This window comes from Anas platyrhynchos, chromosome 1, assembly GCF_047663525.1.
Source record: "Anas platyrhynchos isolate ZD024472 breed Pekin duck chromosome 1, IASCAAS_PekinDuck_T2T, whole genome shotgun sequence".
NCBI classification, from domain to species: Eukaryota; Metazoa; Chordata; class Aves; order Anseriformes; family Anatidae; genus Anas; species Anas platyrhynchos.
Window position 1 is genome coordinate 136,462,776 of NC_092587.1, and position 26,691 is coordinate 136,489,466.

At 36.5% G+C, this 26,691-nt stretch overlaps 1 protein-coding gene across 1 annotated transcript; it reads left to right on the forward strand.

The window, feature by feature from the left end:
• The first annotated feature begins 1,034 nt into the window (after positions 1–1,034).
• Positions 1,035–25,725, forward strand: LOC101792942 (interleukin-5 receptor subunit alpha). Its single transcript, XM_021275237.4, has 11 exons — positions 1,035–1,194; positions 4,791–4,990; positions 5,336–5,490; positions 5,598–5,745; positions 6,333–6,441; positions 6,581–6,768; positions 9,772–9,908; positions 16,285–16,429; positions 20,409–20,496; positions 22,299–22,389; positions 24,657–25,725. Exons 2-11 carry the CDS (start codon positions 4,888–4,890, stop codon positions 24,774–24,776), a joined length of 1,284 nt encoding a protein of 427 aa, XP_021130912.3. The 5' UTR covers positions 1,035–1,194; positions 4,791–4,887; the 3' UTR covers positions 24,777–25,725.
• The last annotated feature ends 966 nt before the right edge of the window (positions 25,726–26,691 follow it).

The following is a 26,691-nucleotide window of genomic DNA, read 5'->3' on the forward strand; positions in this document are numbered from 1 at the left end:
GAAAAGCAAAGCAGAAGAGCCAGTTTCTATGGTCTGGAGGGGAGCACAACAGCTAGTAAATGAAAGAAGATATATACTTTGATCTGTTCAGCAGTTGTGAAATGAGACTTTTAAGAAGTCCTTTTTTTTTTTAAAAAAAAAAAAAAAGTGCAGCAAATGGCAGCAAATAATTCATTCTTGACACCTTAGGCTCATTTCAAACCTTTGCACCAAAACCTGAACTGTCTCAGATGTTCAGTTAATAAACTTCTTAACACGAAGAAGAGGCATATCTGTTCCAAACCACATTCCCAGAAAGACATGAGTGAGTATATCCATAATTCTCCCATCAAATTCAGCTTAAGGTGGAAAGCTGGAATACAAAATATCAGCTTGCATGAATAAAATTAAAAGTTAATATCAAACCTATGTATTATCAAGGCTTCTCCAGAACTCCACTCACAACGCTTCAGTATGGCAGCAGTAACTGGAAATTAACCCCATTTACTAAGCAAGTAAGAGGAGGAGACTTTCAGATGCTCTGCTGGGCAAAGTTTCTGAGATGAAGAGTAAAACAAACAGTGACACTTTTCCAAAAGTTAAGATTCTTTTGTTCTTTTCTTTTTTCTTCCATTATTTCTGTGATTTTTATCTGTCTGGCAGTTTGTTTATTTTTAGCTTTAACCCATAAATTCATTTTAATTTAGTGTGAAGTGAAAGATATATATTAGCCATCACAAAAACAGAACAGCAGCAAGGAGGTTATGATCTTTTGGGATTGTTGATCTCATAGTCACCACTTGCCCTACACAATTAAATTTCTTCTGTAATCTGACTTTTTCTTAAAACATCAAAGATCATTGCAATATCTAAAATGTTTGGAAATATTTCTCTTTCATATGAATAGAGAAAAAATACATCATCTCTCACCACTGGGGTTAGTCATAGAGAGGTGCGCCTTTTCAAATTATTTTTGAAGAATTTGGCTAAGGTTCCATGTATTAAGAGGTGTGTTTTGGTCCCATAGGAGGAAGCAACAGTGGCAACGGGCTTTTCTGAGGTGGCATATTGAGAAAAAGGGAAGTCTCTTGAATCGGTTTCTCAATATAGTCTTAAATCAAGACATTTGATTCTGTGATTCTGTGATTCTCCAGTGCTGACCTTGCCATTGTCTCAGTCCAAATGATGCTGCATTTAACATGCATTAAAAAGAAGGTAAGTTTTGAAAAAAACAAATGTAAATAGTAGTGCTATTTTAACTATCTACCCAGACATTTAAAATGTATTTATTGTATGTTGTTCATGTCATTATTCCTCAGTCAATATCAACATTGTGTACTATCACATATAAGGACTTTGAAAAAAATGAATTCTCAGCCTTAAATGAAGTGTAAGTTTTAGATACATGTATGTCTTAATAAGACACATAGTCTTAGTGACGCCCCTTATCTAAGACTGCTTTGTAAATTGGATTTGAGTTTAAGAATGCAAGATTTTATTGCTTAATGACTGAATTTATGCTGTAAATTATGCACAATATAGTTTTTTTTTCAAATGCAATCGAAAACTTTTTGAACAATTTTATTATTTTCTCAATCAAAATATAAAAATTGATGTTCCTCATTTATTATTATTATTATTACTATTATTATTGCTTTTGTATTTAAGAGTAGTCACATAATCAGATCCACAAAGGTTTCAGAAATGCCTTTCTTCAGATGCATGGCCAGTGCACACGTCTACATTTCAGGAAATTCTCTAGTCTCTTGAATTCTTAAAATTAAGCAGTTCATTTTCCCTAAACTAAAAGTAACTGCTCTAAGTTTTGCTTATATTGGTTTCACTACTTTAATTTTCTGGCCCTAACTGTCTATTTCCCAGATTTGCCAGGTGGGTTTTGCACAATCACTATGTTCTCCACAGCTGTTCTGCTATATTGTGGGCAGCTTCTCATTTTTTACCACCCCTTTACATTACTCCATCCACCCACTGTTGCAGAACAAAAGCATTGCTGGGCAGCAACCAGCAGGCACAATGGCTATAGTTGAACTTCAACGGTGAAAACAAGGAGACAAACAAAACAAAACAAAGCCAAAGAAACAAACAAACCAAAGACATATAAGCATAGTGACATTATTTAATTATTAAGAATACTTTCATAATAAGTGATTTTTTTTTATTTTTTTTTTTTTTTACAGATTACTGTTTAGAAAAGACTGCCATTTTTTGTGATTTTTTTTTTTTTTTAGATTATTCGTATTATTTATGTATTTTCTATCCCATTAAAATCTTTCTGTAAGTACATTTGACTAGAATTTGTTTCTTCAGGGGAGAAATAAAGGACTAGAAAGTTCTTTTTAAAAAAAATAATCATGCAATTAATTTTATTTTGCACCTCATGGACTAAATTTTGGCACCATATGCTAACATAAAGCCCTTTGTAACAACACTACAAGCACAGAGTCCTGTCTGCTTACGTCTGAGAAAAAATGTTCTGATACTCTGCTCATCTATGGTGGTATAAATGAAAATATGCTTTCTTTGACAAGTAGGGTATCGAAAAGCCTTTTACATATGGATGGCTTTTTGTTTCCTTGTGATCACCTTGGGTGTTCTTATTTTACAGTGTTTTGCCTTTGCTGTATTCTGGGGACTAATGCATTGTGTATAAACATAAGAGATGTCCTGTGGGGTCAGCCCAGTGGTGCACCTCCTATTCTGTCTGCAGCAATGGCAACAGGAGGTACCACTGGGATATATTCCACAACTTTGGCCACCTCTTGCAACCCAGCATTCACGGTTGTTAAATCAGAGATGTCAGAAGCTACTTTCATGCCTAATACTTTTTGAAACCTTGTCATAAACCTGCTTTATGCCAGTTTGCCCAGTCCTATTCTCAGCCTGCTGATATTGTCTGCCATCACACTTCCTGTGGCTTCAAGGTGCAGGAGTTCATTATGCACTGAATAGAGATTGCCTTCAGTGCTGTACAAAAGGTACTCCTAGGAACAAGCCGCCTTTGGGAAACAGCAGTGATCTCTCCTGAAATGTCTTTCATTGACTCAAACTGTCTTTTTTTTTTTTTTTCCTAAGTTTATTCAGACTTTTAAAATCTTTTCTCTGCCCTGTGTTTTCTCTCTCCATTTGAATGCAGTCAGTTATATTGCCACACAGATGATTTCTATTTTTGTTTCTAACACTGGAAGTATTTGTTATTTTAAAATTTATTTTGTTCCCTTTAGGGGACAAAATAGGGGGACTATTTTAAGTCCCTCGTCAGTTGTGTTTTCCATAATTGTCATGTTACTGACAGCTACAAATATTTCAGTTTTAACTTGTTTAGTGTTTTCCACCCTCATTTTTCCCTTTCTACTGATTTAAATACATACATGTTCCTAAGACTACTTTTCGTGGCTTCACCATGGGAATGGATAAGATCTTTATAACCACTACATGTTGGGTTATAAACCCATGAAACCTTGTTTTCATTTTACATTTTCCCTGACTTTTACTCTTGCTACAAACAATACCATTCCAAGGGTATCATTAAAGAGCAGCAAGGGCAAGCATAGCTTATCCTTTCCCTCTCTGGGCAATCAGAACTGTCTTATTTCCCAGGCACACCAAGTAGAGAAAAATACTTTTTTATTTGCTGTGCACATGGTCAAATGCCCTGATTTTGCACACACACTGCAGCTGTTGTTGCTGCCATAGCTGAGACAAATACCAGAGAGAACCAGGTGGGGGAATCTCTATTTTAAAGCATTTTGTCATGATTTTTCATAGCGCTTCATAAACGTCAACCTGAGAACTCTACAACTCATTAAATGACCTCTTGCTCACTGCATTGCACCAAAATAACTTTATAAATATATGCATATGTGCATGAGTATATGCATATATATATATATATATATATATATTTTTATTTTTTTTTTTCCCCAGGTAACCTTATTGTAAACTTTTTTGGGGTGTGCTGACCACATTTTCCTATACATGGCCATTGCCTCCTTTTAGACAGCAGCTCCAGAGGTCTTTTTGCTGATCCCTGGATAAAACAAAAGCATGCATGAGTGTGGATTTAGTACTGAAAACATTCAAAGCCATGGTAATTGGTAGTTGTTGAGTGAAAAGCACAGAACACAGAGGCTTATTAATTCTGTGGAGAACTGTTTGAGAGGTCATCTTACAGCAAGAGAACTGCCTTTGAATGAACAGTCAGCCATCAGAGAAGCATCAATGTGTATATCTTTCTAAAAACAACTTCGACCACTGTGTTATCTGTTTGCTCACTCTATCCCAAAGTTTGTAAATGTGGCATATTCTTGCTGATACTCACTTTTGAAAATGGCAGGATTCATTTATCTTCTCCTCAGATAGTTACCGTTCATTTTATTCTAAAGTAGATACCTAAAACAGGTAATGTGAATCACAACCTAGAAGTGACAGTTGCTCTACTGCCACTAGAGGCTAGAGGACTCCCACAGATAGCGCTGATGTTTCTGTAACCATCTAAAGTTATCTCGGATGATTCCCACCCAAGCTGTCTGCTACCAGGCACTATCAGTAGCATCATTTCTGTGATCTTTCCATGCAAATTAAGCAGCGCCCCAATTCAAAACCAGCTCAGTATGGCACATGCATCATCCTTGGCCCTGGCACACAGTTAAAGACTAGGTTTAAATACAAACATCCTGATAATAGAAGACACGGACCAACAAGACCCATTGACAATGAGTTAATTCATACTTACTTCCTATATTTTGGACATTATTTAAGTGGTTAAGTTACTGTTTCATATTATTTCACAGATGCAAAATGAAAACATCATGTTCTAAGAGTTTTTCCAGCCAAACTTGCAACTAGAGAGTCTCAATTTCTGCAGACCTGTGGCCCAAAGCATTTGCTATGGCACATATTACATTTGTTCCTGTCGTGCTGATACTAACTTTATTACAATATAAAACACTGTTTTCCACTGGCCTGGCAAATGGACAACCAGACGTAGTGGGTAAGTAAAATATTCAGTAACAGTTCATCCTATGTTAATCATCCCAGATGTCTGATTAGAACTTCTTTTCGAGGCTCTTTCTACAGCCAGTAGATATACATAGAGACCAAACCCATAGGAAATTGTCCAGGATAGTTAAAAGTGAATCACCTGACATTTTGGGAGCTATAGATAAGTAAATGTAAATCTCACGTTAAAGTCACATTACTGAATATGACAACCTGCTCCATGTGAGAACAGAGCTCTCGGGGATCTGATGAATGTGCAAGCCTTACTGGAAGTAAAATCCTTTGTCTATGCAGTTGGGGGAAGGTCTTCCACTGTGTAATGTCATTATAATTGCAGATGAACTTGGGCTACATAATGATCTGCAGATTACCAAATATGATTCCAGAGTTATTCTGTCCTGGAACAATAACCTGACAGAAGAAGAGACAAAGAAGTACAGTGTGAAGTATATTTTGAGTTACACATTCTTCAATACCTCTTATGAAAGGAAAGTAAGTTCCACAGTTACACACAGTTTAAAGTGAAATCACACATTTGGTAACTGAATTTGCATCATTTTCCTTTCAGTACTTAGTATTGTCTGTCCTTCCCTTCTTAGGAAAGACTACAGGAAAAGAAAAAGATAATACGTCTTGAGTTACATTCTGGTTTTAACGCTAAAGTTAAAACACAGCTTTTTGCAAAAGAAACTGAAGAGCTAATTAAGGAGAGTGGCTGGACAGAATGTACTTACAAGGCTCCTCCAGGTCTGTTATTTCTTGCATGTTGTTAAGACATAAAAGCACTCATGATAATATTCTGTCTTGGAGTCATATTGCTTCTAAAACCTCATTTATGACATTTTTTTGGTATGGATATAAAAAATGACTCATAGCATCTTGAAATATTATGGAATTATTTTAGACATGTTCAGATTCAGAAAACTCTAGCCCCACTGCATGAGATGTCAGAACAACCCGAGCACTCTCTCCATCTTCCCTGACAGATCCTATGTCTGTTGAGATTGCTTTCTGTATTACCCGGCTTCAGGAAAACTTAAAAGAGTAGAGATCTTCAGCTAGTATTCCAGATATTTTTATTTTTTTTTAATTATCTTTTTATCTTTAACTGTATTAACTATGTTTAACTGTATTTTTGGTGGTAGCAGAAGTGCTTCTCCGTTATCATATCCTCAAAAGCTGAAAGATCCATTTGTTCTCATCCACCAGTTATCCTCCAGAAATAAGGATATCTGATGGGTTTGTAAAGGCATCCATCATGTTGTTATTAGAAAATCCATATAAAATAAACATCATATTTTCACTTATTTTTTTTTCTGATTTCTTTGTTTCAGTATATATTCAGAATCTTTCATGTATCATATATAATATTTCTTTCTTCAATTGCACCTGGCATGTTAAAGCAGAAGCTCCTGCCGATATCCAGATTTTTTTTTCATACAGGTAAAGATCTTGTGCAATATAAGTATCAAACTGGTTTTTTGTTTGTTTTGTTTTGTTTATTTGCTTAACGCAAGTCTATTATACCTTGTCTAAGGTCTGTTGTAACTTTATCTACAACACTCATATTTTCTCCCGACAGACAGACAGGAAAATATTTTGAATGCCAGCAATATATACAAAATGCAAGGAAGAAAAATATTGGATGCCACATGAAAGGAATATATTTCCAGCCATCAAGAAAAATCAAATTAAATATATCTGTAACAGATCTGAAAAATAATTCAAGAGGACTTTCTTATTACAAAGCTCTTCTACCTCAGAAAATAGGTAAGTATTGTCCATTATTGCCAGTTATGAAAAGTTCATTTATTAATTATTTTGTTGGTCTTGAAGCAAAGAAATGAAAGAGGGAAGTGTGAAAAATCCAAATATTATTTCTAACTTGCTATGCATTTATATCTCTGAGAATTTTACACAAAAATTAAAGAAAAGTAATTGTGGCTCAAAGGCTTTTATTTATTTTCCTTTGAAGTAATACAATTGTTTATCTATAATTGTCTTTTAAAAATTATAGGATATTGTGAGAAAATGTTTTAAAGGTTTCATTCCATGCAATTTGAAAAAAAAAAAAAAAAAAAAAAAAAAAGCTCTGCTTTTCTCCAGTTCTTCTCTTTTCTATCATTTTTTCTTTTATAGTCCTGAGGAAAGGGATAAAGAAAAAGAAATATAAACCCACAAAAGTCTCACTAATAACTGATCTGAGAATATGAGTGTTCTCAAATATCAGTAACATTTCTATTTATCTATGAAGGCATTTCTCAGTTAAAATTATTTTTGCCAGTGATTTTTAACTACTGGCAGTCCTGAATGATCAGATTACTTTATTTTTCTTTACTTCATCATGATGTTTGAATTAATCCCATTAGTGAGAAATTCTTCTGAGTTTTAGCACAGATTGTAGACTCAAATACTTTAAATCATGAAAGTATTGATCATATTTCAAACCTGTGACTTGGGAATTGGGGATAACTCTAATAAAAGCAAAAACTCATTAAAAACTATCAAATCTATCCTGAGCTATATCTCTTTTATTCTTATACAGTATTCTCTTTTGTTCTCATACTTTATAATTATTGGTTTTACCGAAATAATTATACTGCAGTCAGAATCAGCTAAAAGCAATATGTTCTTCTTTCGCACAACGACACATTTTCAAGGAAATACATGTAAGTTCTTCCCCCCCCCCGCCCCCCCCCAAAAAAAAATAAATAAATCTGCAGGACACTGTGTTAGGTGTTTCATAGCTGAACTGGGAGGAGCTCACTTCCAAACTGTCTGCATTAAAATCTCCTCCCTCCTGTTTAGAGCTTTATCACTGCCTCCCTTTTGCTGAGGCTAGGCCACCAGCACTTCCTCCCAGCCCATCCTGACATTTCCATTGAGTCATAAGCATGGCTGCATGCCAGCCACAGCTGGTTCAGCCAACAGCTTCCCCTCCTGTCCCAGTGTAGAGCACAAATCTGCCTTGTTCCTAAAATCCATTGCCAAAGTTTGGTAGCGTGCAGCAACCCCAAGGGTGTTTGCAGGTGATGCTTTTCCACACATTACAAATCATGGCATTGCCCTTGCAAGGCTAGTGTTGCAAGTCAGTGCTGCCCTCTCCCCCTGAGAAGCCAGTTGCACCCTTTGTACCACACTCATCAGAAAGGCTCTTTTGTGCTTGGCTCCCCTTCTTCAGCTGGAGCACACCCCACTGGGCTTCAGCCAACTTTGTCCTGGAGGTGCTGTGGGGTGCCAGCCCTTGCAAGCCCAGTTCTTGTCACATACCATGACACGCTTCCTGACTAAGCAGGACTCGTGCTTGCCCTGTGCTGTACACAGCCCAAGATAACTCAGCCCTAGCTGCCCATGTGGCTGAAGAAATTTCCCTCTTTAGGGTTGCATTCCTACTCTTGGTACACTCACAGCAGGGTGAGATGCTCTGGAAATAATATCTCAGAGGTGGAAACATGTTTTTACCACTGCCAAACACAAAATAGCTGCTGTTCACCTTCCTCATCTTTCATGGCCGGGGTACACCTCGACCCTCACAGCTGGTCTGTGCCAATAGGGTCAGTTTCAGGGGCAGGCGGAAGAGAACAACTTTACAAGCCTGAGGTTGCGAAAGAAGCTTTTGCTAACTTTGTGGAGCCTGCCTCGGGCTCATTACTCAGAGAGGAGACTTCTCAAGATAGGGAACAAAAAAGAAAAGCCAAACAGGAAACCTTAACATGATACAAACTGTTGTAGAGGTTCATGCAGCTGCAACTGCAGGAAAACACATGCAGCTGCTTTATGGAGAAGCAATGTTGCCACTCTCCCTCTCTCCTTCTCCGTCTCTGTCTTCTTAGTGCCATGCTGCAGCCATGCCAGTCTCAGGCCTTACCATCTCTGTCCCCACAGCCCTGTGGTGAATACATGCCTCTTCTGGGAGAGCTTTTTTGGAGGACTGCAGCTGTGGTTCCTCCCTTTGTGGCAATGCAACAGCAACTGCAGAGGGGTCATGCTGCTCGAGCACTCCAGCACACACCTGTACCTGACTGAGATCAGTGCCCCAGCACTTGCCATGCTAGAAATTGGTTATCTAAACCAAATGCTAAAATCCATGGAAGTGAAACATCCCTTGCTACCAACCCTGCCCACCTTCCCTGCACAGAACACATGGCCTCCGCATGCCTTGCAGTTCATGATGAGATGTGGTGGGGTGGGGAATTATTCTTTTATTGTTTATATGTAAGCCTGTCTTGCTCCAAAGGAAAACATTTGCTCCATAGCAAGTGCTCATGTGCTCATTTGAAAAAGAAATAGATGTTTTAAGCATGTGTAGCAGAACTCATAAAGTGAATAATATTTGCCAGAAGCTGCTACACGTCAGTGAGAATTGAAACTCCACTTTTTCGAAGTTAAACCACTGGACTCATAGACAGACATAGGGTATCCCACAAGACACGGTGGAAATAATCCTAAACCACCTAAAGCCTACTCCGAGGACTTCTCGACACCCTCCAAAACTCAGTGAACACAAAGGGCCTGCTCCTCCTGCCTGGAAAGTTATATGAGAAAAAAACTGCTTCCCTTTATTTTGAGGCACAAATGGATACCACTTAGTGAGCAGCACTTTTAAAGAAATCATCTTGTTCACTGAGTGCTTGCTCTGCCTGTGGGAAACTCCAGTTCAAACAGGCAGTTGTCTATTATAAAGACCAATGTACTCTGTTGTTGTTGTTTTGCATCAGCAGAAATATGAGAAACAACATGAGGTACAGAAGAAATTTCTGTGCTTATTTTCAGAGAAACTCAACCCGCCGATCAACGTCTCGGTTTCCCTGGAAAACAGAAGTATTAAAATTCACTGGAAACCCCCGCCTACCATTGGTTCAGCAAGTAACAACTGCTTCATGTATCAAGTGAAAATAACGGACCATAAGGTAATCATTCTGGGGGTAATGTACTTACTCCCCATAGCATAATTTATATAAAAATGAGGCATACTTTGAGCTTAAAGGAATTAAAACTCAAACTTTAAAGAAACCTTAAGATCATTCTTAAATAGCTCAGCATTTTTTGTCTTTCTGGTCAAAAAGAAAATTTTAGGAAGTTTTTTCAGATTCATTTTTGCTTTCAAGTGGACTGCTTTTTTGTTCTGTTTTGTTTGTTTTATTTTTTACTTTTCATCTTAAATTCAAATTGTACATTAGCATCACTCAGATTAATGACTTTTTGCTATTGATAAAAAGACATCAATTTGTGAAAACTGAGAAACAGAAGAAAGGGTAAAAACCTTTATTTCAGAAAAGTAGTTTTCAGCCAAAAGAATATGTTATTGAAAGATGTTGAATATCACTGTTCCCGTATCTTTTCTATCCAAAGATAAGACTTGCATATTTTACCTTATTTTTTTTTTTTTTTCATACAAGGAAAAACTGGATGGCTACAGTTGCACTGTAAAGATACAGTATGGTGTGTTTTGCCATCAGTTTGTTCACTAATATGTATTGGCCAGGCTCTAGCTTATCTCATTTGTTCTGGAACTGCAACTATTTCTATTCTACAGAAATAGTATACAGATTTATTCACTCTAATCAGCTCTTTTTCTTGTATAAATATTTACAGCTATTTTCAGAGTTTTTCTGAAGGATGTTAAACATTTTAAAATGTTATTTAAAAACTTTGAAACACTTTATATCTTTTGTTTAGTGTTTGTTGAGATGTTCCCAGTTAAATTAAGTTTTTGAATCTAAAGTATTTATTGCTTAAAAAAAAAAAAAAAATCTAAATGTGAAAAGTAGGAAAACACTTTTACAAATTCAAGATGATAATTATGAAGATGAAAGGACTGGTGCACCTCTCCTATGATGAAAGGCTAAGAGAGCTGGGAATCTTCAGCCTGGAGAAGAGGAAGCTAAGGGGAATCTCTTCAATATCTATAAACACCTGAAGGAAGGGTGCAAAGAAGACAGATCCAGGTTCTCTTCAGTGATGCCCAGTGCCAGGACCAGAGGCCCTGGGCACAAACAGGCCCACAGGAGGCTTCCCCTGAGCACCAGGCAGTGCTCCTGTGCTGGGTGATGGAGCCCTGGCACAGGCTGCCCAGAGAGGCTATGGGGTCTCCTCCTTGGAGGCCTTCAAAAGCCACCTGAAGATGGGCCCGGCCTCCAGAGGCCAGACAGCCTCACCTGTTCTGTGGCTTTTTGAAATTACACTTTTTTTTTTTTTTTTTAAATAAGCTGAGTGTAAATAAGATTCTATCATACACCAAGAATTTTGAATCGGTTTCTGCCTGGATAACATCTGTGTCTTCTTGATGTTCCACCTGAATCTTAAGATAATATGTGTAAGTATTTTGTTTGAAAAACGCTTGTAGATATTTCAAAACACTCCCCCACCTAGACAGAAACTGAACATGTATTTGTTTTGAAGTGTAGCTGCAAAATGTTGCATTTTAACAGGAAATTAATTACTTGTAGAAAGGCACTATTCATAGAATGATAGAATCATAGAACCACAGAATCACAGAATGGTATGGGTTTGAGGGGAACTTAAAGATTGCCCAGCTCTTTCCCCCTGCCCTGGGCAGAGACACCTCCCACTAGACGAGGTTGCCCAAAGCCCCATCCAGCCTGGCCTTGAACACCTCCAGAGATGGGGCATCCACAGCTTCTCTGGGCAACCTGTTCCAGGACCCCACCACCCTCAGAGTAAAGAATTTCTTCTTAATATCTAATCTAAACCTACCCTCTTTTAGTTTAAAGCCATTCCCCCTTGGCCTGTCATTCCACCCCCTGACAAAGAGTCTCTCCCTGACAGCTTTCCTGTAGGCCCCCTTTATGTACTGGAAGGCCACTGTAAGGTCTCCCCAGAGCTTTCTCTTCTCCAGGCTGAACAACCACAACTCCCTCAGCCTGTCTTCACAGGAGAGGTGCTACAGCCCCTTGATCATCTTTGGAGCCCTCCTCTGGACTCATTCTAATACTTCCATGTTTCCCCAAAGCTGAACACATTACTCCAGGCGGGGTCCTATGAGAGCAGAGGGGAAGAATCACCTCCCTCTCCCTGCTGCTGGCCACGTTGCTTTTGATGCAGCCCAGGGCACAGTTGGCTTTCTGGGCTGCAAGCACACACTGCTGTCTCATGTTGAACTTCTCATTAACCAACAACCACAGGTCCTTCTTCTCAGAGCTGCTTTCAATCCATTCTCCACCCAGCCTGTATTTGTGCTTGGCATTGCTCTTACCCAGGTGTAGGGCCTTGGATTGACCTTGATGAACTGTGTAAAGTTCTCACAGGACCACCTCTCAAGCCTCAAAACCTCACAGGTTCCTCTGGATGGCATCCCTTCCCTCCTGTGCACTGAAGCTGTAGATTAAAAGCATATGATTTCCTGCCAACAGAATAACACTATGTTGACTCTCAACGTACTCCTCAAAACTAAAACATCTTTGCTAATTAAAATTGCAATATTAATTTGTTGCTAAAATTTGTAATTAGGTTTCAGCCTTGCAAAGTTTTTCTCTCATACTTAATTCATGTTATATTTGGTGAATTATTCATGTGAAATACATGTGAATCCTTGCAGGATGGTGCTCACAATTTACATGTCAATGTTATTTCTAGATACATCACTAAAATAATCACTTCTGTTGTTTACATACTTTATTATATATTTAATGATCATTCATGTTGTATCAGCAGTTTCTCTTAGTTTTAACACTAAAAAATAGAACAGTGTTATAGTTTTGCTTATGCAGCATGGTGACAATATGGTGGCATTGCCAGCTGTTGGTTTAAAAGTACATAGCAGTAAGAGCTGGAATGTTTTTAGGCAGATTCTCATTTGCACTCCCAAAGAGTTGAAGGCCAAGCACTTAACTCAACATATGATACTAAAAAACTCAGATATGTGTTTGAATGTGAATTTTCTGAATCTTTGGTGTTTTCATTCAAGGTCTCTTTTAAGCTGTGTGTTTCTTCAAGAACTTAAATCTTCGCTAAGATGCCTGAATGCACAATATTGTAATAATAAAAGGCTTATCTAAGCTAATGAGACTACTAAAGTCTGAAAGAACATATGACTAAGTTAATATATATCCATTCTTTGTTAGACACAGTAGAAAGGAAAAAATACAATAAGGTAGGCACATTACTGGACACATAACATTATTTTCATATATTACATCAGGGTTTATTAGTTCAGATGTTTAGTTTATTAGCTAGTTCTGATAAACAGCTTCCAGAGCTGCATTGGATCTTCTGATATGCCCCCACTGCAGCACGTGGAAAAGGTGTTTGGGTCTGTATGTGGATATGAGACCTCTCAGTCCTTTTTTTTTTTTTTTTTTTTTTTTTTTCCCAGAAGAAAGAAAGACAACTAGTCTCCTTCTAGGCCACCTCAGCACATAGTTATCATCTCCTTAACCATTCCCTAGTATAACACTTCAAAACTCATGCTAGGTAAGGGGGCTTTCTCCTGCCCTTTCACTAAGCTCCTAATCTTTAACAGCTGGAAGCAGAGTGAGCAAGGGAGGTTCATGCTGGATCCTTGGTGCTGGAGCACTTCTGATCCCTTCCTGCCAATGCAGACAGGTTACTTTGCCATTTCAAGATGCAGAGCAAGTGAGGTAGAAGCCCGGAGGGCCAGGAGTAAAAGGTCCTTTGCCAGCCCAGGGCTAGGATGTGCCTGAGTTGAGTAGCAGGGTTCTGCTCTTTACAGTTTGCTGCTGCTGCCCCTTTCCAGCTTCCTAACACCTCTGGCCCTCTGGAAGGAAATGTCAAATGCATTATTATTATTATTTTTTTTTTCATAGATTAGATGATTGGGGAGATAGGAGAGAGTTAACCAACAACAAAGTGTAACATGTGAGGGTACCAGCCAAGTGAAGGATCTTTGAGGCAGATTTGAGGATAATCAGGATAAAAGGTAGCAATGGTTGAAAGGTAGTTACCTAGCAAAGTAGCACAAAATTGAGACACAAAGGTAGGGAAAAGAACTGCAGCAGTGTTACAGGAGACATGGGAGAGAGATGAGTGGAGCAAGACTGAGGTTCTGTTTCCTGGTCAAATCCAGGTATTAATTATTTTCAGATAGACTTACTTACTTGAGGTATTAGGGTATTCCATAAACAGGGTCGTGGATATTTGATATTTATCCACCTAAGAGGATAATTATTAAAATATGAAAGTCTATATTTATTTATTCTGAATACCAGAAGAGGTGACTTGCTGAATACTCATGTGTACAGATAATACTATTGTGACACAAACAGATAAACCTTAAAATTAGAGAGTTAAGTCTACAGGTGACTGAAATCTAATAAGGGTTAGCAAGCAGTATGGAGAATAAAAATCTGAATTTGAAATTTTGGGTAAGTTTGAAATCAACAAGACAAAGTTAAGTAATAGGGAAAATCCTATGATTAGAATGTATAAATCTGAAAAAAAAAATAAAAAAAAAATAAAAAAAAAATGAGGAATTAATGTGAAGGCAACAAAGCTGAAGAAAAAAGGTCTGTGGATTACATTGAACCACAAACTGAGTCAATAATTTTACGTTATTACACAAAGGTCAAAAGTTATTAAAGTATATATGATAGGCATGTCTCATGTAGGTCATGACTAATTCTTCCTTCTAGCTGCTAAGTTTCACCTGGAGTCTCAAATTGTGTTTTGGGCACCACCACAAAATATAAATATATTGTAAAAAAGTTCAGAGAACATTTACCCTAAACCTGTCCTTCAGTCTCCACCACCTGGAGCATGTTTTCAAAACTTCTGCTCATTTTGTCAACATTTTACGAGCAGAAGCTTTGAAGACATGTTCTAGGAGGACACCATCTAGAGTAAAGGAGTGCCAGTAACTTGTGTGAACCCTCCTCTGGTACATTAAAGGATATTAATGAGAGCCTAAGTATCATACTTACTCATGTGACTACTTGTGAGTAAGATAAATAGTGATTAGCTGAATTTAAAGCATGATAAACAGGCTAAAATTTAGGACAAGTGTTCTAATTCCAAGGAAACTCTAGCAAGGCAACAGGTTTTCAAGCCTGCTTGGGGTGACTGCATTGAGTTACAGATGATAGGTTAGACAAGTATCCTCCAAGAATGGTCTGGGTGCAGCAACTTTTGGTCTACCATTTTTTGGTCTCACTGACATAAGATGGCCTACATAATTTTACAAGATGTCTTTCATTCTTGCACTTTGGTAATTTCTTACAATGACATGACTTTATTATTGGCTCCTTAGGAACAAACGTTCAGGCACAGAATGTAGTGAGCACTAAAACATCGTACTTGTAGTTTGCTGTTGAAAGTCCTCATATCACACATTTTTACTTTGAAAACCTTAGCATGTATGCTTCTGGATCTGTTTCTGGCAACAGATCTGGAAAGAGGGTCACAAAGAGTGAAGGAAGAGAAAGAAGTTGTGTGATACATAGCCAAATCCATACTGTGATCAATATAAGGAAAGCAGTAGGTCACCTTTTCTTAAAGTTGCCCTAATTATGCTTTCCTAACCCCAACGATGCAAAGATTCTGTGCTCATTTATTTCTGAGATATGTATTCAGAAATACTGAGTATTATTCTTTGCAAATTCCTAGCATTAATGCTGATTTTTTTTTTTTCTGAGCAGAAGCTTCTTGTCTTTTTATTTTTTTTTTTAATTTAATTTAATTTATTTATTTTATTCCTTTCTTAATTTTTTAGCATTATTTGTTTATTTCACCTAGCTCCAGTTTTCAAAGTTGGTAAATGATTTTGAGAACCCTCTGTTATAGACTGTGGTGAACCTTGCATATGTTTAATCTTTTGAAGTGATGTGCTTTCATTTATAGACACAATTAAAGATGTTTCAAAATAGTCACTAAAATAATGGAGAACCCTCACCATTAGACAGTTGAAAACTGAAAGCTTTTTTTCTAGCAGAAAACTAAAGACTGCACACTACCCACTACAAAAACTTTGAAACTTGTGGATTCATTATTACTGTATTCATCCTATATTTGGTGTGAGAAAAAAAAAAAAAGGGAATAGGTGCTTTCAGATTCTGACCATTCACACGGCTGATACTTCCTTCCATCTTTTTAGTTTTAACCTCCTAATTTTTAAACCTGAGTTGAGTTTTAATACATGCCAGCTAAAAGACAGATTGTGTCAGATATATACACTTTTTTTTTTTTCTGAAAATCTCTTTTTATTAGGTAAGTGACATTGTAGTTAAGTAGTATTTGACATCCATAGACTTTTATCTGTTTCAATTGCAACGTGAAATCACCTAAAATAACCCCTTAAACCTGTCTTGATAGATTGTAAATGTTGCTGCAGAGAAATATGAGTATCCACTTCATAGGCCAGCAAAAAAATATACAGCACAAGTGAGGGCAAAGAAAGAGGTATGCATAAGAAACGAGATATGGAGTGACTGGAGTGAACCTGTGATTATTCATGATGGTAAGTTATCATGAATTTATCATTCATAACTCTTATCATTATATATTAGTATAATTTAGCATATTTACTTTCTGTTCTCTTTGCTGTACTGTATTATTATTACTATACTGTAGCAGTATGTGCAAGTCCATGCCATGCACCAGGTCACACAGTTCTACATGCTGTTGGGAAATGTACCGTTTGATCTAATAGGTTAGATCTAATGGCACAGGACTGGTCTCCCAGTGTGATTTTTGGCAGCCTTTAGAAAACAAAAATGGTCCGCAGCTGCATGGTTCACAACATCCCCCTGCCTGTTCTGCAATGGACATCTTTATGAATGCTTTCACCTGAAGACAGTAAGCCAAGAAACACATGAATGTCATAAAGCTCATCAAATCATGTAGTCCTTAAGGACTAAATTTAACATATTTCTATTACTGCATCAGGAGAATAATCTCTCATCTGACAGAGATAGGAAGTAGTTACGCTCACATTCAAATATATGTGCTCTGGCTCCCACAGTTTGCTTTAGTACAAATTAAACAAGAACCATGTTTTTTCCTTGACCTCCTATGACAAGATTTTAACGTTCATATGCTAACAAGTGACTCTTGTGCTTTCCGTGATTAGAAAAATGCCTCCACGTACAGCAGCTTCATAATGTCAGGTTAGGTAAAGGGGAAGTTGGATAATAGAATGAGTGACACTCAATATTTACATAGAGGAATGTACAGACTTGTCTCTGCATGTTAACATGAAAAACTGTTGAATGCTATTGTTAATAAAATTATTCAAGATAAATATTTAATGCATCAGACTGTATTTTTGCCATATGTCTTTTTGATTCATTGAGTTTCAAATACATGTTTATCTGAGGAGACAGGAAACACAAGGCCAGACATTAATATTTTTGCAACGGATTGAAGGTAAATTCACTCAGAGGGTTTATATGATGCAGTCTGTCTACTCCACCAAATGCCTTACCACATCCCACTATTCTGTTGGCACCTCTCAGCTACCATCTCTGCAGCCCAGATTCATTCACCTCATTTCAGAAGCATTTCACTTCTTAAATACTCAGAGAGAGGAGCTTCATGTGCTCACTATGATGAAGGAGAGGACACATTTCAGCCCATCAGAAACCTGAATTGCCTTTTGGAAATGCTTCTTCCTTCTCATTGAAGAGAGCGTGACCTTTGGACATTAGCATGCAGAGAGGTCTTCCTAGTGCCTCATGTCAGGCTGATAGTCAGACAGTGGAGGGAGGTAAAATTAGAAGGGCTGTTCCTAGTAGGGAAATGTAGGTTTACTCATTCTCTGCCATCCCCTCACTAGAAAAAGGAAATGGAGTTGAGCAGTTATCCACCCTGATTCCAGCCTACCAAACCTTTCTTTCAGCAGCTGCAGCTGTCTGACTTTTCAACACCGCTGGTTTCCCAACTTCCTCTACAGCTGTTGTTGGAGCTTAACAACCACAGCTTGTTTCCTTTCCTTCAGAAAAGTTTGTGGAAGACAAGACTGCAATTGCGTATAATATGTCATATCTCCATGTGTTCAGTGCAGCAAGTTGATTTACCTCTGGCGCATACTGCACATATGCACAAGTTCATGTAATATGCCTATTTCCTTCTTCCTTCCTGTATTCAGAGAGGATTAGTGACTTTTGTAAAACAAATCTATGGAATATATTACACTGAAGGATTGCATGCTCAGGCAAACTTCTTTAAGCATCTATTTTGATACCTAGAAAGAGTTTTCTGTCCATTTTATTTTGTATTCTGTTGAGATGATTTTGGCTGCTTTTAATTGGGAATACATATAATAAGTAGACTTTATGTAGTGCATTTTAATGCTGCCTAGATTTTATTTATTTATATTAAAAAAAAATGTTTTTATTAATATAATTTGTGGTAATTTCATGGAAGACACATACTTAATTTCACAGACACAGATATTTTTAAAATATTGACACTTCCCATGTAGTAACTTGAAAGGAAAAATGTCCATTCAGTATTTTATTTTGGAATGTGTCATTTTTTCTGCTGAAAGTTTTGAAGCAATGTGGACTGACCTGCTTTTTGTTTACTTCCACATGACATTCTGATGTTTCATCTGGAAGTTATGTTACATTTCTTTAAGAATGCATTTTTAAGAGGCATTTCATCCTCTACTTAAAAAAGCTGAAACATCAAAATGAAATAACATAATTCAAGACATAACTAAAATATTTGTTCTAAAATGTTCGTTTGACATGAAAAGAATTAGTTAGTTTTCTCATGGGAAACACATTCATTTTCCATCAAAATTAGCATATGCCCTTGAAAAATAGAACTATTTAAACTGAACTGTTCAGTATAGAAACTTTCTGCTGAAAGAGAAATGTTTGATCAGCTTTATTCATATATAGAAACTTGAAATAATTGGTCTAATTTTTAGAGCTTCTGAGCATTCATAGATCACTTTGAAGTTAATAGTAATTCAGAGGTGTTCTGAATTTTGCAGGCCAAGCCACTGTTGTATGTGACTAAATTTATACATTTGCATTTGAAAAAAAAAAAGACAAAAAACAAAATAGCAAAACAAAATCAATCAATCAATAAAAAAAAATAACAACAACAACAAAACTTTAAAAGGTCTATCTCAAAGAATAAGTGCTTCTTTTTCTTTCACCTTTTCAAAATGTATGAGTTAAGAAAGCAAGAAGACCGAACCTCTTTGTGGTTTGGTTTGTATAAAGACCACTGCTTCCTCTTCTCTTGAGTGTGTACGTGATACAGGGTTAGCAACAAAACGTTGCAGAACAATCACCTCAAAATAAAGAATTAATGTTACACAGACCAAAAAGTGTTCCAAACTTATTTTCTGAGCGCTCAAAAGACAAGGGGAAAACTCTTGTCTTCAGCTTAAAATGAATAAAGAATAGGTTAGTATTTTAGTAGAACATAAAGGTTGTTCTTATACTTAGTTCTATACAGAGGTTTGGAGCTTTTTCATTGTTTTACATCAAATTTGTGGAAATTCATTTCCTTGGTTTTAACTGCAGGTGGATTCAAACCAGGAACTTTTAGTCAAATCTTTTGTTCTTTGAATTTGATCTAGATTGGTCCTAAAACCATTGTTTAACTGGCTTAGGACCACTAACATTTTAAGAACTGTTCCTACATGTTTTTCTTCAAAGTACTTAGTTCAAAGGAATCCAAAATAGTCATGGTTCTAAAGCTAGGTATCAAACAAAAATAAAATTTGCCAAAAAAAATGCATTTTTAAGTCTATCAAAGACTTCTGTATTTTGGTATTTGGGGTATTTTAGAGGAGTGAATGCAAGGTAAAAAAACAAAAACAAAACCAAAAAGCACAGTATTTTCTGAACAGGATAAATATGTATTTCAAAATGTTTACTTGTATTTCTTTAGGACTTGCCTAACACGGTTTAAAAAGGTAAGTATAATGAAGAACAAATGTTGCTTCTTGAGTCAGAGAGAATATTTTGTTTGACAAAAAGCTTTTATTTTCATTTTATCTTAAACCAGTTACAGCTGTGAAGGGGTGAGGAGGCAGCAGCATGAGTCTTATGGTGTGTGGAGATGGGAGGTGGCAACAGCAGGAATCCAGGAGCAGCTGGGGCAGCAGGAGTGTCAATGACAGATGAAAAAATGGAGCCTGATATCCAGAGAAATCAGGGCTCAATTGAAACATGCAGTGAAAGGACAAGCCATGCACAGCGTGAGAGAAATCCAGGGAAAGGAAGGGATGGAGTCCATTTATGCAGAGGAACATGGGGATTGAGACAGCAGCAAAAGCTGAGGGCTAAAAGGAGGAGAAAAAAACAATGCTGAATGCAGAAGCCCTTGTTCCATCTAAAAAGCTTGGTGAAATATTTGTTTAAATCTTTAGCAGTTCAGGAATGGTGCAATATTTATGAGTCATTAATATATAATTCATTCATTTATGAAATAGCCTTTCACACATTATTAACATTATCTTTCTTCTTTCTAAGGAAAGACAGTGGACATCATGCTGCTAAGCCTCACATTGCTTTGCCTTCTAATTTTCCTTGGAGGTTTGCTGATATGTACGTGTAGAAGGTAATATACATTTCTGGAAGGTAATATAAACTGTTGGTATGAGAGAGGTCAGGGAAAAAGAGAGATGAAGGTAAGGGTCAGCAAACCATACTCAATGGATTAAAGTCAAACACCAGTCTTCTCAGATGAATTATTGTTTACAAGAAACAGATAATTGTGCATTACCAGCTGTTGTTTTAACAAAGGTGTGCTAGATGTAAGACTACATCTACTACTGAGCAGTATCTCACAGATCCCACCACAGTCCCTAGAGCTCCAGTCTCACACCCAGATCTTAGCCATATCTCTGCCACCATAGATGACATTTTTCCACCTTAGTCTGACTTATGTCTCTCACTGTGATTTTGCCCCATGGTCTTGTGGGTTCTGCTTTCAGGCCACCAGCACTAATCACACCAAAGACGAATTGAATTTCCCGTGTTGCCCAAGTTCATTTCATAATTTATGGGTATTGCCTACAACATTCTTTTCCTCTAAACTGAACAGATTACAAAAAAAAAAAAAAAAGTGAAAGTCATTCTGACAGAAGGAATTTTCATTGCTGTACCTTTAGTGGCCCTCCACCCATCACTAATAAATGCAGACAACTGACTTGACACCACTACTTTTCTTTTCAGTTACACATTGTTCCTATTGGCATAACAGAGAAGGCTTTCGGAGGAAAAAAAAAAAAAAAAGTTCAGGATAGTAAGATAACTCAAGATACCTTAGTATTTGTAACATGTAATATTTAAATGGAACCAGTGTTAAAAGTAAAATAATTAATTAATTACTAAAATAACTGCTGATTAAATGCTGATTAGGATAAAAGAGGTTACCATACCTTCTACTTTCTTTTAATAAACAAAAACTCAAGAAACTATGGCTATGAAAGACTTAACATTAAAATACAATATCGAACGTTTCCCCTTGTGCAAGTAAAACATGTAATTGAGAGCCATCTGCATCTAAACATAAAAAAATATTCTGGTCAAATAATGAGGATTGCTTCTGGTCTCAAGAGTAATTCAGATGGTAGATCTCTTCTGTGATAAATTTACATAGCATTGAAAACCAACAGATAATCCTTTGTGATGGCACAAAACGTGTTCATGAACTCTATGCAAACACCACTCACACTCAAGTTGAATTGTGCTAGACTTCAAATGAGTTAAAAGACATCTCTGATGTAATGCCTGTCCCTGTCCCTTATGTTTCTTTCTTTGATTATAATATTTTACAGGTAATATTTTAAATTATTAAAATAGGAGTATTTTTTTGTACTTGTCATAGTAGTATGCCATAAGCTCTTGCTTTTCTTGGAAGTCAAACGTGTGTGTATATCTATAAAGTCCTTTTAAAGCTATAGCTAGTTAAAACCAGTGAGGCAGAGGAAAAGCTGGAAAAATGCTGAGCAAAATGTCAGTAATGAAACAAACAAACAAAATGTAGTATAGCTTTAGAAATGGTTAATGTCTGTTTAATTTAAATGTCTAAATCATTAATAATTTTTTGATACCTATGGAAACAATCTCCCCCAAAGTACTCAAGTTCACTTTCTAGTCAGTGTAAAGAATTCAGAATCTCTGAAAGATATTAGGCAGTTCCTAACCACCTCAATTTAGATGTGTTCCTTAGATTAATAATTTATTTCATGTGGGTCACAGACCATGCTCCACTTGACTGGTTATCTCCTCTCTGTGTTTAAGTTTCTTACTCAGTTAAATTGTTATCCAGTGTCCATTGCAGGTGCACCTATTGCAAAGTATTGTTTAATTCCTGCAGACATTTTAGAGTTGCATGTCTGTATTACTCTCTTGTAGGTATAGATGCCTGGAAGTTATAACCATGCCTGTTCCACATCCTACAGATAATATCATAACTTGGTTAGCTGCAGATGAGACTCACCACCAGGTAGAGTGTATCTGTACTTTTTCTCTTACTACACTGACACGCATGGTATTACTTGCAATCAGAGTGGCACGGCATTGCATTTGGAACAGCAGGTCAGTATTAAGAAAAACTGGGAAAACGGTATGCAGAGTTCTTGTAATGAAGCAAAAACAAAACAAAACAAACAAACAAACAAACAAAAAACACCAAAACAAACAAACAAACAAACAAACAAACACAAAGTGCTTGTGCAGGTTACAGGACGATGATTTCCATACAAACGATGGAGAAAGTCCTCAAGAGAATATTATGTCAAGTGTGCCAAGATAAATCATGTCCAGAGATATTTACTCTGGAAAAGATGATATGCTAATGGAAGTTCAGTTGCTAGCTTATCTCACAGGAGATTAAAAATTTTCAGTCAACTGGACAAAACAGAAAATAAGTATTTCCAATATTTGTGTGACTGTAATTAATGCAGCTCCTTGGCTGGCACACTCAAGTCTTTTTATTACTGCCTGTGATTGTGTGAGTTAGAGGAAAAATGCTTTAGTCAGACAGTAGTCTAGATCTCTATAATTGTGGTGAAGCTACACAGTAAACTGTGCTATAGGAAGCACAGTAAGATTGTCTCTTACCTGGTTCTTCTGCAACACATGATGGAAAGGTGTGCCTTAACAGTGAGTTTTGGGAACATACCATTGAAATAGAAAACTGTTATGAGGAATTTCTCCATTCGGTGTATTCAAATCATTTGTTTCAGTGCCTTTTTTTTTTTTTTTTGATTTAATTTGTTTCATTCATTTTACTCTGTCCTATTCAACTCTATTGCTGTACAGTACCTTGAAGTTTTCTATTAGTGCATTCAGGAATGTAACTGACAATTGCTAATGTAAGCTTCTATGCCACCTTCTCTCCTTCCAGGGGAAAAAAAAAAAAAAGTGTGCCTTTCAATCCTTTGTTGTTGATTTTAATTAATTAATTAATTAATTAACTTAAATGTAAATATACAAGCATAACTACAAACCCTGATAGAAATTGTGGACCATCTAAATTCATGAATCACAACTAGATTGTAAGACAAGGGAAGTGAGTCCCCTCCCCTCCCGTCCTGTCCCATCCCCTCCCCTCCTGTACCCTCCCTTCCACTAACCTCCTCTCTCGAAGGCAAACTTATAAATAAATTGTTGTCTATATGCCTAATGATATCAGAAATGACAAGACTGATGGCATGTGTTTTAAACTTACACCTGGAGTTCATTCCACAAGCCTCAGCCTGGCTTCCAAGAGCAATCTGTGCTCCTCTACTTTATACTCTCAGAAAAGAGAAGCCCAAGAGAGCTCCACAACTGTACTCAAGCCAAGTCTTTCATTCTCAAGATTCAAAGTCATTTCTATGATATTTATGGCCAAAATTATTTTATTGAATTTGATCTAAAGGTGTCATATTTGCTACTTCTTCTATGCAAAAATCCTTTGGCACACTTTTCACGAGCAATGGTGTACAAATTGAATAAAAATACCCCTTGTGATTATCACATATGGACTACCAGAATATAAAGACAAAATTATCATCAAACATATATTCTGTATCTCCCCCAAACATTGAACTGCATGCACCACTCTTCAGACATCTTTTGTATTCACTATATAAAACAAAAAATAGAACAAATAATGACCACCACAAAAAATATATCAAATATTACTAGATGAGAAAGAAGACATCTCTGTCCTCAAACTATTACAAAACACCACACACACTTTTGACAGGAAGACCTCAGCATATCTATGTAATTGTTGTCTAGATGATTACTACAAGTGGCTGAGTTGTGTGTTGATGGCACATCTAGGAAAGAGAAATTGAATAAAACATATGGAACAGATCAGTACCTCAGATAGTGCTGACACCTGAAATAGCAGTGACATTGGCTTTGGACATAATGTAAGAGTAAAGAAGATTGCAAAGAATGGTGCTGAGATAATCTGTTTTACCAACACATAAATACAACCACTGAAAGCTAGAGTGTAACTTTGACATTAACTCTAGGTATACAGTTATATCATACTTCAAGGCAACAAGCAACAAAATAAAGGCTCAGAACAGTGAAGCAAATTTGCTTATGATCACCTATTACAGGGAGAGATCTCTGTAACTCAGTTATCATAACAGACGAAGTAATCTGTACTAACCGCAGATAAATCAAATAGCTTGTAATAAAATTCAAGCAGAATTTGTAGTACCATTCAATGCAGATGTTGTGCATAACAAATTTTTTTTTATCCAACAGAAACAAATTTCAATGCAAATGGAAATGCACTCAGAGGTTGTTCTGGGAATACTAGAAGAGAATGGAGACAACATTCACCAAAAGGGACATTTGAAGGATTTTGAATTAGAAGACCTGTAGGAGTGATATACCTTCTTTATTTACATGCAAGAGTTAACTTTCTGTTAGCTGGATGATATTCTGACTGACTTAAGAAAGGTTGATATTGGAGTTTGTCTGACACAAATAGTCTATTACATTGTGCAACTCTTAAAATGAGCTCAAAAAACACTGCCTTGTAATTTATCTCTAACTACTACTGATCTTCAGCCCAGTAAAATTACAGCAGCCGAAACAGTATGATTGAATATTGGAGTCCACTTGGGTCAAGACAGAATCAGAATTTCTCTCCTATAATGCTGCAATAGTTTCCAAATAATGTCCAATAAACTACTGCCTTTGGACGGGTTCTTCATACAAATTCCATGCCAACTATTCAATGTCTGATTGCAGATATAAGAAATGATGGAAACAACACACATTTCTGGAAACAGCAGCAGAAGCTCACAAGGGTTCTTTAAAGTTCCAAAAATAATTTTCTGAGGTACTACATTGTACGAGTAGACATTAACTAGAAACAGTCATGTGAGATGACATAAGGTTTTTAAATGTGATGGACTTAATCCTTTGTAGTTAACAAAAGCAGAAAATCTTTGACAAGGTAAAGAAAACAATATTGTTGATGTATTATAACTGTTTGAATAAATATAACTCAGAGAATTACAAGTTCAGAACTGTCTAACTATTGCTATTTATTTTTCCCTATTTTTGAAGAAATTGTTCTAATTCCATGAAGCAGTATCCATGAAAATTCATTTTGAGGTACATAACTGAGGCAGACTCTTTGAACTGATAGCTAAGACAGTGTTTGTTTGACTACAAAAGAAGGGATATAAGGCCTTGATCTTGCAAGGAAGACATATTTCTGTAGACTTTATCTGTAGGAGGGCAATACAAGGAAGTGTATTGACTTAAGTTAATGATGAACTTAATTTTCTGGAGGGCTAGGAAGCAACATGAAAAATCCTTGTTTTCTTTTCTGGTAAAATTTCTTCATGTTCAAAGCAATTTTGGTTGAAGGCAATATTTAATTTCACTTGATATAACAACTTTTGTATTACTGTAGGGAAAAATACAAAAATTTTGTGAAATTTTTTGAAACATTTAGTAACTAAAGTGTTGGACTCAATGATCCTTATGGGTCCCTTCCAACTCAGGATATTCTATGATTCTGTGACTCTAAATTAGATTCTAAATTAGATAGTATATCATAGTATTGATATAGTATTGATTCAAATGAATATGATGAACATGTTTGTTTGTTTGTTTGTTTGTTTGTTTGTTTGTTTTTTTTTTTTTTTTTTTTTTCCGTCAAGATGTCTCTCTCATTACAGTGGAGAAGACGAGAAGACTGCACTCTTTCTCCTTTCTTTCCAAGGAGGATCTCAAGAGCCCAAGCTAGAAAAACATGAGTAATGAAAATATTTTCATTGACTGTTTTTGCCATAAGAACAGGTTCATAAATTCAGGGGAAAAAACAAACAAACAAACAAAACTTTACTAAGTAGTATTACCTTTCTTTACACAGTGTCGTGTTTTTGTTTGTTTTCCTTTTTTGTGTTTTGTTTTTCACAGAAGGTAAGGGTCACCTTACCTATGAACATCAATGCTCTTCCCCCGGTAAATGTTAGTAGGCAAATCAGCAGGGAGAAGATGAATGGTAGATAGGAGGTACTGAATCAGGTTTCAGTAATGTCTGCTCCTGTAATGACAACTCCTTCTCTGACTTGAGTGCAAAGGGAAAAACAACAATCAGCATACTTATTTTTCTCCTGGATGGTCAGACACCTTCTCTGTGCATAGACAAGGCACTTCAGCCCATCAGTCATGGTCCAGACCCATTTCCACAAAAAGGACAGGAAGAATTACTACTTCAGCTAAAAGTCATTACAGAAGTCATTTAGGAAACAAGTATTGTGAATTTACAAATTCCTTT